Source organism: Orycteropus afer, unplaced genomic scaffold (assembly GCF_000298275.1).
Source record: "Orycteropus afer afer isolate SDZICR_OR568_19922 unplaced genomic scaffold, OryAfe1.0 scaffold00103, whole genome shotgun sequence".
Lineage (NCBI taxonomy): Eukaryota > Metazoa > Chordata > Mammalia > Tubulidentata > Orycteropodidae > Orycteropus > Orycteropus afer.
Window position 1 is genome coordinate 5,023,216 of NW_006921690.1, and position 18,137 is coordinate 5,041,352.

At 43.6% G+C, this 18,137-nt stretch overlaps 1 protein-coding gene across 1 annotated transcript in view; it reads right to left on the reverse strand.

The window, feature by feature from the left end:
• Positions 1-14,340, reverse strand: part of KIAA1549L (KIAA1549 like) — a 148,346-nt gene extending 134,006 nt beyond the window's left edge. Inside the window, exons 1-6 of the mRNA XM_007943312.2 lie at positions 14,325-14,340; positions 11,694-14,216; positions 10,662-11,264; positions 8,476-8,591; positions 4,592-4,811; positions 3,497-3,630 (exon numbers count right to left, since the gene is read on the reverse strand). Coding sequence (XP_007941503.2) covers positions 3,497-3,630; positions 4,592-4,811; positions 8,476-8,591; positions 10,662-11,264; positions 11,694-14,216; positions 14,325-14,340 — 3,612 coding nt within the window. The remainder of the gene's footprint in view (positions 1-3,496; positions 3,631-4,591; positions 4,812-8,475; positions 8,592-10,661; positions 11,265-11,693; positions 14,217-14,324) is intronic.
• Positions 14,341-18,137: the final 3,797 nt, after the last annotated feature.

Genomic DNA, 18,137 nt, shown 5'->3' on the forward strand with positions numbered 1-18,137 from the left:
CCACCCAACTGCTGCTTGGGAGAAAGATGTGGCAGTCTGCTTCCATAGTGATTCACAGCCTTGGAAATCTTCTGGGGCAATTCTACTCTGTTCTACAGAGTCACTATGAGTCAGAATCCACTTGATGGCAGTGGGCTTGGTTTGGTTAGTTTTAGTGTAAGAAAGCAAGCCCTGGTAGTGCAGTATTTAAAGTGCTTGGCTACTAACCCAAAGTTCAGTGGTTTGAACCCACCAACTGCTGCTCAAGAGAAAGATGTGGCAGTCTATTTCTGTAAAGATTTACAGCCTTGGAAACCCTATGGGGCAGTTCTGCTCTGTCCTGTAGGGTCACTATGAGTCAGAATCAACTTGACAGCAGTGGGTTATACTGCAAGACAAGGCTTGAAGCCTCTCCCCCCACCCTCAATGATTTAAAAGCTGCACGTGGGCAAGTGAAGTGATTGTGATGAAAAAATTGTTGTGAGTAGGGGTTGGTTCAATGGTTTCAAAGTAGAGGCAAATTTACATAACATGAAAGGGCAGGTAGGAGTTGGAGTTTAGTTGGGTGCTCATAACCTAGGTACCGCCTGTAAACTCACCCAGGTATATTATACTTAGTTTTTATGGCTAAATTAGGTGCTCTATAAATAAGACGAGGCCCACAGACCAAGGTCACATTCCCTATTCCCTGAAAGTCATGACCCTGACCCTCAATGGGAGCAGCCCTGCAGGGGAGACTTCCCACCATCCCCCTACTCTTTGACTCCTGAAGCCTTTGAGCTCTCTCTCTTAACCTTCCACTCACTCCTACCTTGTTTCAGCCGGCAGTTAGACCCATAAGGCTAATGGAGTAGAAAGCTGCTGTTCTGCCAACCCAGCATCCATTCCCCCTTCTTCTATGTCAGCATCACAATTTTTCTTGGGGAAGCACCTCTGCTCTCTACTGTCCATAAAGTTTGGATGGGGCAGCCCATCCCAAAGATCCAGGAGTGGGTACTGGAGCCAGGCATGTTTCAATGGGACATTACATCTCCTCAGCTAGAGTTACTGGTTCCAAAAGGAGCACCTGGTCCACGTTAATCCAAACAGAGCTCATCGCCAGAGTTTCACTCAAAGGACACAAGAGACATGTTGCTTCCATGGGACTGTGAGCAATAAGGATGAGGCAGGCCTGGAGGTGCCAGGGGCCATCCCATGAGGCCTGAGGAAGAAGCCACCCCAGAGCAAAGCAAGACAAAAAATGAAAAGATAACTTCATAAAGAAATCATTTAAGCACCTGCATCCAATTGTGCCTGAAGAAAATGAACCGTAAATATTTCCGTTACATGAGTCAGTAACTTCCTCCCTTTGGATTCTGTCACATGGCACCACGAAAGTCCTAATTGAGTTGACTATAGTCAACTAGCCCCTAAAACCAATGCTATTAAAGTAAAAAAAGGTAACTTTTTCATGGACTCTCAAAATTAATTGAATATTTACATGGTCTTATTTTGCAAAGGACACAGTCCCTCACAAATTATATTTAGTACCATAGGAGCTCTGGTAGCATAGTGGCTAAGGCTAACCTTAGCATAATGACTGCTAACCAGAAAGCTGGTGGTTCAAACCCACCAGCCACTCCTCGGAAGGAAGGTTGGGCAATCTACTTCCAAAGTGACACTGCCTCGGAGACCCAAGGAGAGGTTGCTATGAGTCGAGTCTGACTGAGGGCACACAACAACAATAGCAACACCATAAAATGGAAAGTTATTAACTACAAAACCAGATCCTGAAAAAAAACAATGAAAAGCAACTCAGGGGGATCATTACCATGTAGTTATCTATGCGTGATACAGGGACCTAGAAGGATAGTAAATCCAGGCCACAAGTTTGGCTCTGGACTTCCTATCAGCCAAAGCAAAAAGGGAAACAAGATTAGCAAAACAATTCACACAATTATACCATTTGTTCCAATAGGTGTTTCAATGGGTATAATAAAATAATAAATTTATCCAGATGAAATTTTTGAATCACCTGCTGTGGTCTTTTCCAGGGAAGGCTTGTTACTTGCTTTCCAAAGTTTCATCCAATGGCCCAGGACCACCACACACAAGACAGGTTTCCCAAGGCCAAGGACAGCTTATTTATCTCGGGGTGCTGGATAAATAGCAGGTGCTCAATAAGGCTGTGCTTCCTGAATACGGTTAGAGAGTATTCTCTGCTGCCAAGCTCTAACTAGGCTCATGGACTTGTGAGGATCACAAATCCAATCAGAAAGAAAAAGATTTCCCACAGAGAGCTGAGTCATACTCCTTACATAAATCTTAAATCTCTGACACATTTTTAGATCTTTGTCTAATATGAACCAACCCGTAATAAGATACTTCCATATACACTCTGGATGAATCTAGAAAAGGAAAGCTGCACATTCAAATTAAATTGTAAGCTTTCTATAGCTTTTCAGAGAGTTCGTTAATGCTAAATGTCAATTACAGAACTTCTAGGTTTAATTGCAAAGGCTTGAGATCAGTAGCCAAAACAGAGACATTGGATAGTACAGGTAACTAGAGAAACTGGGGGCTGGATGAATTTCATTATAAGCATCTACCTTTGGTGGGATGGTAATATAATTGCAAAAAAATAATGGGCCTAAGAAAAGCTTTTGGTGGCATATACATTATTAATCCAGGAAGATGAAATATAGTGCATCAGGAGTAGAATTTCCCTGGAAGAGAGCTCATGTGTTTGTCAAAAGTTTCATCAAGGATCCCATTTCTACATTTCTCTGACACTGGTACAGCATAGAAGATCAGAGAACAGGGTCCTGTCTTGTTCCATTATTTTAAGTTCTATGCCAAGTTCCAATGTTCCAAGTACTTTTTCCATTCTTTATCAAAGTGTGTGACCTTCTGGAAGTTTCTAAACTTCTTTCTCAGCTCCGTCTTCTGAAGGATGTCTTGAGTAATATGTAACAAAACATCTATAAAACATTTAGCATTGTTTCCTAAACATAAAGAGAGAAAGTGTGTGTGTGTCAGAGAGAGAGGGAGTGTGTGTGTGTGTGTGTGTGTTTAAAGTGAAGGTTCACATGGGTGTTTGGAATATAACCAACACAAATAACAGAATAGGCAAATCTTGGTGAGTAAGCAGTTTAGAACTAATTCACTTTCTATTAGACATTTGACATATGTTATATACTATATTCTAGTTCCATTTTTAAAAATAATAAGTGTATTAGAAAGGGAAGAAGAGGCATCACATGGGAAAAATAATATAAAATCCCAAACCTCAGATGGTACAGAGTGACACAGCATCCCCAGCTGTGATGGCCATGCCCCAGACATCTTCATCACTGACTTGATCACCTCAACTCAGTGGCATCAAAGTGGCACCTCCTCCTGTCTACATCACATACCCCAGTGAAGTTACATTTATGGAAGGCAGCTTGGAAATGGGGGACCCAAATCACTTCTAGTCAGTATGAGCCTCCTGATCGGCCCCTGTCAATCACATCAGCCTGAGCGCTCTTCTCCTCACCTGAGTCGCCAAGTTGCTTTTGGTTTTCAGGACCTTCCTCTCGGCATCCTGGAATGCCTTCTGCAGCCTCTGTTCCATTGTCTGGGCAAACCTGCAGGACTGTATGTTGTCTGACTGACTCACAAACTGCAGCACTAAAATGAGAAGAATAAATCAAAGGAAGTGACAGCAAAGCTCCATGGCTTCGTTCCGTGGATTTAATAACAGTGGTTATGATATAAAACCGCATGATTTTAGTTTAGAGAATTAGGCAAATAAACAATAAGGCCAGACAAGATTTGGTTGTGGTTTTGAAAGTGGTTCTTAAAATGACTGATAACACACAAGAATTAAAAGCATGATCAAAGCTGAGACTCCTTCCAATGCAAATGATTGGGAAATGCAGACATCTGCTCGAAGACTGAGGAAAAAAACAGCCTCAGAGATCAAGCCTTCTGCTTCTTGAAAGGGGGAAAAAATTCAGTCGACTTCCATTACTAAGCTGACTCCTTCCATTTCAATGGTTTTTCTACTCTGTGATTTACAAGCTTAGCAGATCTGAATCAAAAAGGAACTTTAAAAAAAAAAAAAAAAAAAATTCCAAAACCAAAACCAAATCAAGATTCTGATTCAGCAGCATATGGTACTTGGTATTCACAAATACTAATTATATAAATTAGGAAAAAAGGCTTCTGTGATGGAACATTTGTGATGAATACAGGCTTGGAAAAGTTTAGACTGATGTGGAGGGAACTCAGGCCTTTGATTAGCAGGGACCTCTGGGGAAGAAACACAGAACTTTGAAAGATGATAGACCGCCTGGCAAGGGAATTTATAAACAGGTGTCCTCTGGGTACCACCCTGATCCAAGAATGGATAGAGAGTCTTTCCTTCTGAGTTAACCAGTTGCCTCAAGGCAATTCCAACACACGGCAACACCATGTGTGTCAGAGTAGAGCAGTGCTCCACAGCTTATCAAAGCCTGGTCTTTTCAGACGTCGACCACCAGGCCTTTGTTCGAAGGTACCCCTTGGAACTCAAACCCCTAACCTTTGGGTTAGCAGCTGTGTGTGCTTGCACCACACACCAGCGGCTCCTTTCTTCTGAGTTACTTGCCTGTTTTCAGCTGGAAGTAGCCTGCAGGCTCAGGATTCCACGGGGAGGCAAGTACTGCCACAGACTGTAAGTTTGGGATGTGCTGCTTCAGATCTGCAGTGACATTGCTGACGCCATAAACACCCAGCATTTCGACAACTACTGCAGGCAGGTACACCAGCCTCCCCTTGGTAGCATAATAACCAACTGTGACATTGTGAGAATGCTCCAGAATGTCCACCTAAAGACAAACGGACCCACAGAACTCATTGTTGATTTCCATGATACTCTTTGTTTTCTTGGTGTTTCTTAGAATCATAACTGTTACTTAGAATGGCTGGGGACTAGAATGTTCTTATTCAGCAAATCTCTAACAATCCTATAAAGCATACATGGATTGCTGAGTCTTAAAGAATCAGAATACAACAAAATTTAATTTTCATCAAACCTACAGGGACTAGATTTAAATCTGTGTTTTGATTCCTTTAGTGCTTTAGTACAATCCTGTAAGCATCAATTTTCACCAAAAAGGCAAAGAAGGGAAGTAAAGCGACAGACAAAACATATTGCCAGAGAATGGAATTCAGGGAAAAACAGTTTTATTACATTTTTCATAATTTATGGAAAGTAACAGGCAGAAATGATAGATTAAGTGGGGTACCTTTAGGACTGGGTCAAGAAGTTGTTGTTAGGTGCCACTGAGTCAATTTCAATTTATGGCCAGCCCATGTGACATACTAGAACTGCACCATGGGGTTTTCTGGACTGTAATCCTTATAGAAGGAGTCCTAGTGGCACAGTAGTTAAGCACTTGGCTGCTAACAGAAAGGTGAGTGGTCCAAACCCACCAGCTGCTCCACAAGACTTTGTTAAAGATTACAGCCTTGGAAACCTTATGGGGCAGTTCTACTCTGTCCACGGGGTCACTGTAAGTTGGAATTGATTTAATTTTTTAATCTTTACAGAACCAGATCACCAGGTCTTTCTACCAAGGAGCCAGTGGGTGGATTTGAATGACCAACCTTTTGGTTAGCAGGCAAGCACTTAATCATTGTGCCAGGGCTCAGCTGAGAGAAGAGTCACTCAGACTTGACTCTATTTCACATTTCCTTGGCTTATAAATTGCTGCATGACCAAGGCAGGGATAAGCCTGCTGATCAAAAGGCTGGAGGTTCGAGTCCACCCAGAGACCCCTGGGAAGAAAGACCTGATGCTCTACTTCTGAAAAAGCAGCCATTAGAAATCCTGTGGAGCACAGTTCTACTCTGACACACATGGGTCACCCTGCGCTGCACTGGGCTCTGTGGCAGCTGTGGATTTCACTGGTAGAGAGGTGTTAAAGGGAAATAAGCCCAAACCAAGACTTGTTCCTTGAAGTAACTGGAAAGACTGAGAAAGAAAAAACTAGCTCATTGGTTCATATTACAGAAATATGTTCTGTAAGAGAGTTCTCTTACAGCTCAGAGTCCTAAGGGACATTGATGATTTGAGCTTATTACTATCCCAAATGGAAGATTTAGAGGCTTGGGGCTTTATTATTATCTTATATTGCTTTCTTTGTATTTTATAATAACAATTCAGGGTTTTTTTTGTTTTGTTTTGTTTTGTTTCCCCAAATATTTGTCTTTCCCTGCTTATGCCTGCATTTCCTTAAATAGTGTCAAATGTATACTCCAAAGAAATCAAGACAATAGATTCTGTGACAGGATGTGTGGTCCTTTGGTTCTTCCACAGTGTGTGTCCCCCATCGGTTTGTTTCCACATGACGGCGTTTGAGATAATTTTAGGTGGTACAAGAGATACTTCTGGTGGAACAGGGACATAGCACTGAACAACAATAAATCACCCAGTGAACGAGTTATTCCTTTCTCAATCCTTCTAGTGACTTCAAGGAACAAGTCTTGGTTTGGGCTTATTTCCCTGTAACACCTCTCTACCAGTGAAATCCATGGCTGCCACAGAGCCCACTCCAATGCACGGTGACCCATGTGTGTCTCAGTAGAACTGTGCTCCACAGGATTTTTAATGGCTGCTCTTTCAGAAGTAGGGCATCAGGTCTTTCTTCCAAGGGGTCTCTGGGTGGACTCGAACCTCTAACCTTTTGATTAGCAGCCCAGAAAACCCTATGGGGCATCAACCATTTGAACCACTTAGGGACTCCTCAACACTCCTAAAGCCCTTGAGGATTCTTTTAAAAAACAAAAACAAAAAGGGACACTGGGCTTAGAGACTTCAGCAGGCAAAAATATCTAGTTTGAATTTTAGCTTTGTTTCTATTATTCTCATTTTTACAATTACCTTTCATTTGTGGCAAATGATCCTGGTTTCCATTTATGGTGGTAATATCAAATGTCCTTTCAAAAGAAATGTATTTTAGTTTTACAAAGGGAGCCAATTAAAAACACTAATACCTATTCATCATCACAGTAGTCTGTGACGATATGCAGAATAGACAAAAACTGTGAAAACAGTTTGCAAATGAGTAAGTTAGTAAGAATTGTATTAGGTAACAAAACATTCACATTTTCAACTTTCAAATATAATTTCTGGGGCAGAAATGCCAGAAAACTTGCAAAGGATACCTTTCTTTTTTTCATAATTTTATAAATGAGGTTGACAATGACTCATAAACTGTGTACCAATTCTCATTTCCAGTCCTTGGGGGTGGGGGAGGATCACTAGGCTGTACGCAGCTGTAGACAGCATCCGAGGAGGAAGACAGAGCAATAGCTTTAAGTGGTGCAAGGGGGAGCCCTGACTGCCAATTGCATTCACTGCTTTAATGTCTGGAATCAAACCAAAAGAGTGTAAAGCACTTGGATATGCCATCAGAATTGGCCAGCAGTTGTTAAACAATTCATGGCATTAAAGGAAACAAAACAAAACCTGTTTACTTCCCTGTCTGCTTCTGGCAATTTAAGCAAAGTTGGACTTGATTTATAAGTCAGAATTATTTTTAAACGTCCAGAAATAAATCACTGTTCCTAACGATAAGGAAAATAAAGGAAAAAGCAATGGAATGATTTCTGGAGTATTACATTCACAGTATTAAATATTTCCCTAAAGCAACAGGATAGTCACACTCACTGCCATTGAGTCGGACCCAACTCATAGCGACCCCTCCTTGGGTTTCCCAGGCAGTGTCACTACAGAAGTAGATCACCCAACCTTCCTTCTGAGGAGTGGCTGGTGGGTTTGAACTGCCAGCCTTCTGCTTAGCAGTCAAGTGCCTTAGGCACTACGCCACCAGAGCTCCCAACAGGATAACGGGATGATCTAAAACAGCATTAAGACACAAAAACCTAACCAGCTGCCAGCAATTCAGACTCGTGGAGACCCGTGTGTTACAAAGCAGAGCCACATCCACAGGGTTCTCAGGGGTTTGGGAAGCAGACTGCCAGGTCTTCTTCCAGGGCACCTCTGGGCAGGTCTGAAGCAGCAGCCTTCCAGTAAGCAGTCGAGTGCTTACCCATCTGTGCCGCACATCCAACTTAAAAAGAAAAATCTAGACAAAAGGTCATTAGCCTCAATTTTCTGTCTTGAAATTTGACCTCTGTGTCTAGCCACCATGAATGAGCTGTTTGCCAAAATGAAGGGAGATCATTCTTCTGGCAAGTGTGGTTATGGCACCTTGTTGTTGTTGTTATGTGCCGTCGAGTCGGCCCCGACTCATAGCGACCCCTCCTTGGGTTTCCGAGGCAGTATCACTACGGAAGTAGGATTGCCCAACCTTCCTTCCGAGGAGTGGCTGGTGGGCTTGAACCGCCAGCCGTCTGGTTAGCAGGCAAGTGTCTTAGCCACTATGCTACCAGAGCACCCAGAGAGGAAGAAAATAATCTAAACACACTCCGGACCAAGGGGAAGACGTCGCTGGAGTAGCCTGATTACAGAAGCAAGGGACTTACGTGAGCAGAGACATCGCTCTGGTGGAAGGCCTTCCGCAAGGCCTGAGTGAGTCCTTTGGCCACATTGAGCTTCAAGAATTCACTGCTCTGCATTCTCCTTTGGGTCAGAAAGAGAACTGTAGGGCAAAACAGAAGCATGGTAATCAGGACAAGTCAGCGGACATCACCATCAAGGAGCCCTCCTCTTCTCCCACAGGGGCACCATCTTTGGTTAGTTCTTAGCAAAGACAGTGAGCACAGATTCAACCAACGAGAGGGTCAACCCAGTCCCATTGCTGTTGAGTCAATTCCAACCCACAGCAACCTCGTATGACAGAGAGAAATGCCCCATTGAGTTTCTAAAACTGTAACCTTTACAGAAGCAGACTGCCACATCGTTCTCCTGCAGAGCAGCTGGTGGTTTTGAACCCCTGACCTTCTGGTTAGTAGCCAAGTGCTTAACTGAGCCACCAGAGCTCCTTAAGGGTGGGATGGAGCCCCACTAAAGTCCTAAGGTCAGGAGGCCCCAGCCACCTGCAGGATCTCAGAAGAGAATGCAACAAACCAGGCAGGTGCTCACAAGTGGGGGTGGAGACAAGAAGATGCATGTGAGATTGAATGTGCAGGTGTGATGGGAAAGGAAGGCTAAGATGCTGTGGGAGCTTCTGAGAGGAGCATCCAGCCCTGAATTGGGAAGGGGATGGGAATCCGGGGATGTTTCCTGTGGGAAGTGGTACTTCAGTGGAATCCAAAGGAATAACTGGATTGAGTTAAACCAGGGAGTAGGAGGGTTATCTCACTCACTCCCAGCAGATGGAACACCAGGTGCAGAGGTGCAGGGGAGAGTGGGAAATAATTTCAGTATAAATGTTTAGGTTTTGTCCTGAGGGCAATGGGGAGTAAATGGTTTTAAGCAAAGGAGTGTATTTTAGATGGTTCTCCTGACTGCAGAGCGCAGAACAGATTGGAGAGGAGGGAAGTCTGAAGGCAGAGAGATAAATTTGGCAGTTGTAGAAATTTAGATGAATGATGGTGATAGTCTGAACTAGGGAAATGACAGTGAGGATGGAGAGAAGGGCCATTTAGGAGGTAGAACTAGAGGATCTGGTGATTGAATGGATGTGGTTGGGGTGCAGAAATGCAGTGGAGGAGAGAAAGGGGAGAATGTCTGAGACTTCTGCATCTGGGTGGCTTGGGCCACCTGCCACTCAGAGGAGGAGGCACAGAGGGGGAAGGGAGTGAAAAAACAGATGGTATAATTTCTTGAGAAATAGAAAGAGATAGTTTACTTTGTGCTATGCCTAGTTTCACAATTTCTCCTTTTAGAATAGGACATGTCTCAAGATATAATTTTGTTTAATTCTTTGTAGGGTGAGGAGGAAGGCGGGATGTGAGCATTCAGCATTGGCAAGTTCTTTCAAATAATTTGTCTAATGCTTTTTATAGCAAACACTACCACACTATTAAAAGCACCTCTTACATTCTGGGCCTGCTTTGCTGCAACTGAGGGGAGGGGGCTAAAAACATAGCATACAAGCTTTGCTCACAGTTCTAATGCTGCCCACCCAATTTCTTCAAGAAGAAGGTTTGTTTTAACATCAAAAGAAATACCAGGCTCCCACATAGTGTACTGTAGCTGTACTTTTAGTATCAGTTGATTAAGAAAATACATGACAAAAAGCCTTTCTGGATTGTGTAGTCTTTCAAAGATTTTGTCTTTGACAAATTATATCATTCATTCATGTGATTTACTTATTCATTCTACAGGCAAAACTTTGTACATATTTGCATTCCCAGGATCCAATGACAAAACTGTGGTTCCCCAGGGAGCACTGATCCCAGGATTGGGACCACGACTCTAATATCTATGTCACATAATGACCTTCTTCTCCTTTGTCACTTGATAAAAAAATACTCTCTCAATATTGGCATGATTGACTTTTTGGCTGGATAAACCCTTGTTTTGGGGAAATACCCTGTGCCTTGTAGGATGTTTAGTGGCATCCCTGGCCTCCACCTACTAGGTGCCAGTAGTACCCCTCCCCCAAGCTGTGACAATTTCAAAGCCCTCCAGATCCTGCCAAATGTCACCTGAATGGCAAAACGCCCCTGGTTGATCTAAAAGAAAATAGAACAATTCTGCTACCTCTGAGGCCAGGATGAACTTGATGCTTTCACGTAAAATCAGAGGGACAGTAGATGCTTACCTGTCTTCACCAGGAGCTTACTGGACATCTGACACTCCAGGTTGGACACCATTTTACCAGTTGTGACCATTTCAGTGGCCACAGCAGGACGAGCAGCATCTGCTGGCAGAGGTGGCAGCCGGGTTGCCTTCACAGAAGCTGTGATGGAGGTCAATGCTGCTGTGATTGTCAGCGGGCGTGTGGTGAACACTTTGGGCATCTCAGGGTTGGTGGGGTTTGGAAGGGTGTGCATGGCTTGTGGTTTCCTGGGGAGGTGTGTTGTGGATAACAGGCCAGAGGCAGTGACCGTGTTCCCTTGCATGGCTGAATGTGTGCTCATGGTATGTGCTGTCTTTGCAAACATGTAGGTTTGTGTGAATGGGAAGGCTGTATGGACAGCCCCTGCTACTGCCTTTGGGCCAGGCACCATCTTGCTTGTGACATTTTTTGTGAGAGTGGTGGTCAAACTGCTCTTGGCTAGTCCTGCAGCCATGGCTGAAGGGCTGCTGCCAGTGCCCTTAGCGAGTAGGGCTGCAGACAGTGCTGGTGGACTCGATTTCCTCAGGAACACTGTGGCTGCTGATGCTGCTATTGGTTCTGCCTTGGAGGACACCGAGGAGTCCACTGAAATGAGAGATAAAGCAATTTGTTATTGGCCTGAAATGCACACACCACTTGTTCTGGTGATGAATGGATGCAACTTACAGGTTTGCTACAGTGAACAGTCTCTGAGCGCTGACCTTGCAGTGGGGAGAATTTGGGCAAAACAGCTTTAGGCTCATTAAGTTGATTAACCATAATGAGAACACCATTTATAGCAAAGCTTTGTTTGGTCATATGGACACTTAAATTCTGAATCCTTTAAAAAATCAAGTAGGCAGAGGATCAGTGGCATGACTAGTTATGGGACTGACACATTGCTGAAAGGGTGTGTGTGCTCCTTCAAAGTAAAGCTAGTTATCTGTGTTGAGCTTGAAGATGCTTTGGCCATGGAAGTAGTCATACCTGTTGGTTGGGTACCAGGAAACAAACTACCTGCATTAGTGGCTGCACCTGTCCATTTCCTGGGGTGTTGAGAAGCCAGCAGCACTTTGGAGGGTGTCCTGAATAAGGCACTGGTTGATACAGGAGCAGATTCAGCAGTAGAGTGATCTCTCAGGATATTCTCAAGTGGTATGGAAGCATTTATCCCAGGTGATGGATAGTTGCTGCTGGAATTTTGGAAACTTGTGTCTACTCCATCTGAAAGCATTTCCTGCAAACTAGCTGGAACAGTTAGACTTGGCAGAGCTGGCAAAAGAGGATGTGTTGGATGGACAGGCAGCTGTGAGTGGGGATGAGACCCAGAATGTTGACTTGTGGATGGATAATCTTCAACCTCAGCTGCTTCCAAGTCTCTGGTATAGTTGTTATTACTTGTGGGCCACATATTTGTATAGTTTCCAACCATAGTAACATTTGGTCTTTGTGCAGGCTGGATTGTGCCTGTTCCCAGGAATGGATCCTGAACACTAAAACCTTCTGCAGTCACTGAATGCCCATCAATATCCTTGAAATCCTGAGAGTTTATTGCACTGGCAGCTGAAGTTAAACCACTGGGAGTAGTAGGTGAAGATGAATGAGTTTCCCAGCTTTTAGGGTTAGTTGTGTTTTCATTTAAATCATAATTTGTTTGCTGCAGCAAGCCAGATATTGTCAATTCTGTAGAAGGAGACCTAGTTTCCGTTGAAAAAAAACTCCAGAAAACATCTGTGATTGCCAGCTTTTTCAAGTGCCCCATTGTTGAAGAATTATAAACATCAGTGGAAGAGGGAAATGCTGTCACCTGCTTGGAAGCTGAAGCTGGGAATCCAGAAGAGCCTATAGCAGCTGCGTAAGTCTCTGACTTGGTATTGGAAAAGCTACGCAATGGGGAACCAGTCTGGGTGGTGTGTGTGGATGGAATGGAAGGCAGACGTAATTCTAAAGAAGTGAGATTTATTTTCAGTGTTGTAATGACAGTGGATGAAACAGGACCAGTGCTAAAATCAGAAGTGAATCTGCTCACAGTGGGAAGAGTTGAAAATTCTTCACTTGGAAGGGCCTGGAGAGGAACTGTCATATTTGCCTTCTCATTTTCCTTTAAAACAGCTGTCATGCTACCCTCTTTCCTCAAAGGAAATGTCCAAATCATGGAAGGAAGATCAGGAGCATTGCTGGAGAGGAGGAAGTCTGCAGGTGCAGTGGGAAGCGGCCCACCATCACCCTTTTCTTGAGGAGCTGGCATTTTTGGCACGCTGGGTGGAGAGGCATGATTTTGTGCTGGCTGGTGGAGAGTAAACATGGAGGGAAAGTCTGCTGTGCTGTTCAATGGGGATGCAGGAACTGAAAGGATGGCTCTCCCGTGACTTGTTGTGGTAGAAGGCAGAGGTGGCACCAAAGAGGAAGAGGCATGTTCAGCTGAAAGGGCAGGCCCTCCGAAGTGCACTGGAGCTGCTGACAAATGCGGCGGGTGAGCAGAGCCATTTACAGGGGCAGGGACAAGCTTTCTGCTGGCCTTTTCTACTGCCACTGATTCTGTGGTCTGGAAAAGTGAAGGCTCAGCCTCAGGGGCCACTGCTGTGCTCGTAAAAGTCGGCAAAGGCACCCCTTTGTGCACTCTTTTAGCCACTTCAGCTTTGACTGGCTGTGTGGACATAGGACTTGAAGCTACTTCCAACTTTGACAGTGAGGGGGTCCCACCTGGAAGCCAAAGAAGACTTCCAGGTACTAGGGGAGGGGAAGACAGACGGGCCAGTTCTGCCATGGGGCTCCAAAACCCAGGTGTGGGTGAGCCTGCTGAGTGGGGACTCTCTGTTGGAGAGGGTTCAGAATAGTGCTTTGCTGAGGATCCGGAAAAACCTAGATGAGGTATGTCTATTAAATCTTGGGTGCTATTTGATGAAGTGTGGTTCTTTTCGTCAGCAAATGGTCTTAGGGAGTTAGCTACACTCTGACTTGAGTAGGAGTCAGCTAGGGCTGTCTGGGAGAATAAAGGCACTTTGATGGGCTGTTCTGCTGTCTTAGAAAAGATGATGGAATGAGGTGAATCAGGAGCCAATGAAGAGGATGAAGGTTGAGGGAAAGGTGGAAGAATGCCTGGCTTTGAAACAGAGGGACCCCCTACTGGTACTGGCTGAGATGGGAGGACAGCACTCAAGGACATCACCAATGGGACTGTGGACAATGGGGAGAGCATGCTGGTGTGAGGCAAACCTGGCTCATCAGCTGCTGCTTTTCCCCTTTGAGGTCTTGGTTGGACCAGGGGCTTGGTGGAATCCTTGGAAGGCTCAAGGGAGGTGCTGTGTCCACTTCCTTGGTACAGGGAAGAGAAATCCACAGGAGCTCTAGTTCTGCGGTGCATCTTGGCCAGAGGTGTTTGGGTTAACTGAAGGAAGCTTGTGTTGTCAGGGGTCGGTCCCAGCACATCCCTGGTCCTGTCCACTGCTGAGGAAGACTTGACTTCTTTGAAAGGCCATGTTGGTGAGATTGGTAACAACTTCGGGTGAGGAAATGATTCTGAGCTTGGGGTGACATTTATCTGCAGATTGTCTGTTCCTGTGAAACAAAGTATCAGGCAGTCAGGGAATGGATGGTCATCAAGTGCTTGCTATGGTCAGGTGCTGGAGGTAAAGAATGGACAAGACAGGCACGCCTGGATCTCACTGAGCTTCCGCTCCATCACAAAAGACCCATTAACCAAATTCAAACAGTGAACTAAGTAACTGAGGATATGCAAATTGCTCTGGTAGCACAGTGCCTAAGTCACTTGACTGCTAACCAGAAGGCTAGCAGTTCAAACCCACCAACCACTCCTGGGAATGAAGGCTAAGCAATCTACTTCCATAAGATACAGCCTCAGAAATCCTAGGAGGGGTCGCTATGAGTCAGATCTGACTCAACAGCAGTGAGTTTTTTTGTTTGTTCATATAATTTACTGTTTTTTCTGTATCCTTACAAGGCTTGGATTATGAAAATCACAACCTAAAAAATCAAAGACGAATGTGGCTACTGGCCACGGCTGATGACACCAAAATAAATCTTGAGTCCAAAGGGTAACAATAAAGAGAAACTGTATCTGAGCATGGATCTTGCTTTAGGACCCTAAGGCATTTCAAGCAGAATCTTTGAAGCTGTTTAGATTTGGAAAGATTACACCAATGAGACATATTTATCTTCATGGATGTAGAAGGATTTCTCATGCTATTGTTCACATTATATCAAATAGCAAAGGGAATTTTTTTCAGATTAGGACCTCAAAGAAAAGCTCACAACCACCTTTTGACCAGAGACACCTCCCACCAGCTTCTTGTCACTACAAGCACCTGCAGAGAACAGAACTGTCAGGACAGATGTGTGAAACCACAGGCAGAAAGGCAAGGAAACATGCAGGGCACAAAATGGTTATTTTACAGTAAAAGAACTAATCTACCAGAAAGCTGGGGATTTCACTTGCTTGGGAAGAGAAAGGACAGGATTGATTCTCTGGGCCCCTTCTCTGTGCTTCTGATGACCCTAGAGGTGGTAAGTGCTCTTAAACATTGTTTTTATTCTTTTTAAAAGTTTATTTATTTTGTTGTTGTTGAGAATATATACAGCAAAATATACACCAATTCAACAGTTTTTACATGTGCAATTCAGGGACATTGATAATATTCTTTGAGTTGTGCAACTATTCTCACCCTCCTTTTCTCCATTCGAAGGTTCTATCTAATCTTCTGAGTTGCTATTGTCAATCAGATCCCATATGAATAGTTCTTAAAAGAGCACAATGCTTAAAGGCAGACATTCTTCACCAGTTAACCTAAACAATTGTTTAGTTTTAAGAAGACGTTAGGGGATATTTTTGGTTTAAGGTTTAAAGATCATTTGAGGACAATAGTTTTGGGGGTTCTTCCAACATTCATGGCTCCAGAAAGTCTGAAGTCCATGAGAATCTGAGGTTCTGTTCTGTATTTTCCCCATTTTTATCAGGATTCCTGTATAGAATTCTTGATCACAATGTTCAGTAATAGTAGGCAGGCACCATCCACTTAATTTGGTCTCATGGTGAGGGAACAGTTGTTCATGGAGGCAATCAGTCACACATTCCACATCTCCCCCCTATTCCAACTTTCCTTTTTCCTCTGCTGCTCCAGGCAATTAAAGACCAATTGTTGTGCCTTGGATGGCCCCTTGCAAGTTTTTAAGATCCCAGGCATTACACAGACTAAGAGGTAGAACAGAAATACTAAACATGTCAATAGGCCAATGAACTAAGATGTCCTATGAAACCATGATCCTAAACCTTCAAACCAAGGAACCAAACTTCATGAGGTATTTGGTTGTACATAACCAGTCTCAGCAGCTACTCTTCCCCCGCCATCATTGTTGTAAATATATTTAAATAATACATTAAATGAAAAATAAAAAGAAAGAGGTCTCTTTCTATGTTATTTGCTAAAAATGTTAGAATTGTGGTAGAAACCAACTAACAACCAAGACTGGAAGTCAAAAGGTCTGGATTTGCATTAAATCTTGGAGTTTCTTTGAGCTGTGTGTCTATGGATCTCTGTTGTATAAAGTGGAGGCAAGAAGCACACTCTAACTACCTCACAGGGGCAGTGCTGGTTCCGTGGTAGAATTCTCACCTTCCATGCAGGGGACATGGGTTTGATTCCTGTCTAATGGAGCTCATGTGCAGCAACCACCTCTCAGTCAGTGGAGGCTTGAGTGTTGCTACGATCCTAAACAGGACTCAGCAGAGCTTGGATTCTAAGATAGACTAAAAAGAAAGGCGTAGCACTCTACTTCTGCAAATCAGCCAAAAGAAACCCGACACACCATCTCACCCCAGCATTGATAGCAAACTTCAAACAAACAAAAAAAAAGCAAATGCTGGCAAGAGTGTGGGGAGACTGGAATCCTCGACTGTAAAATGGTACAATCACTGTGGAAAATGGTATGGTGCTTCCTTTAAAAATTGAAAATAAAAATGATCCAGCAATCCCACTACTAGGGATATTAGAGAAGTAAGAGCCATGATGCAGACACCCATGCTTACTGCAGCATTATTTGCAATAACAAAAAGATGGAAACAATCTCAGTGTTCATCAGTGGATGACTGGATTAGCAAACTATAGTATATACACACAATGTAATACTAAAACATAATAGTAATAATAATAAAACAAACTCACTGCCACAGAATTGATTCTGACTCATAGCGACCCCTCTTGGGTTTCCAAGGTGGTAAATCTTTACAGAAGTAGATCGCCCAGTCTTCCTTCTGCAGAGTGGCTGGTGGGTTTGAACCACCAACCTTCCAATTACCAGTCAGATACCTTAGGCACAATACCACCAGAGCTCCTTAATGTAATACTACACAACGTTAAAGAATAACAGTGAATCTGCAAAACATCTCATAACATGGATGAACCTAGAGGATATTATGCTCAGTCGATCACAAAAGGACAAATACTGTATAGGATCTCTACTGTAAAAAGTCGAGAAAAGGCTCATACACAGAAAAAAACATTCTTTGAAGGTTACCAGGAGGGTAATGGAGGGTAAACCACTAACTAGAGGTGAAGGAAAAGGCAATATACAATAAGGGGTGATCAGCACAAAATGATCAAGTTAAAGGAAGACATTGGGAGGAGCACAAGAGTTAAAGGCAACAAATGTAAACATTACTACGTACATAATCCCCCAATAACAATAATAACAATAATCTATGAGTGGATACATAGATACACAAGCTGGACAGAGGTGGGAAGGTGAATGGGACTATACCCATGAATACACAAGTTTGACAAATGTATTTATATGTGCTGCAAATATATCCATGAATATAGTAGAGCATAGAGGGGGCAGTTATGAAAACTTCTTAGCCATAACCAAACACCTTTAGGGAATGAGTTGCTGGGCCTGGGGGCTAAGGACCACAGTTTTTGGGAACATCAAGGTCAACTGGTACAACATAGTCCACAAAGAAAATGTTCTACATCCTTCTAAGGTGAGCAGTACCTGGGGTCTTACAAGCTTGTGAGCAGCAACTATTGGTCTCTCCCCATCTGGAACAAAGAAGAGTGAAGAAAATCAAAGACGCAAGGAATTAATTAGTCCAAAGGGCTAATGGATCATGTGAACCTCAGCCTCTACAACTATGAGACCAGAAGAACTAGATAGTGCCCAGCTACCACTGCTGACCATCCAAAAGAGATTACAATAGGAGGTCCTGGATAGACTGGGAGAAAAATGTGTAACAAAACTTAAAATCAGAAAAGATATAAACAAAAAAACCAGACTTACTGGTCTAATAGACTGGTGGAAATTCCGAGACTATTGCGCTTAGTCACCCTTCAAGCCTGGCAATGAACTCACCCCACAGACAGACTTGTAAGTTAGACAATAACACCAGGGTGGCACACACTTCTTGGGACAATCGACCGCATGAGATCAAAGGGCAGCATCTGCCAGGGGATAAAGCTCAGAAGG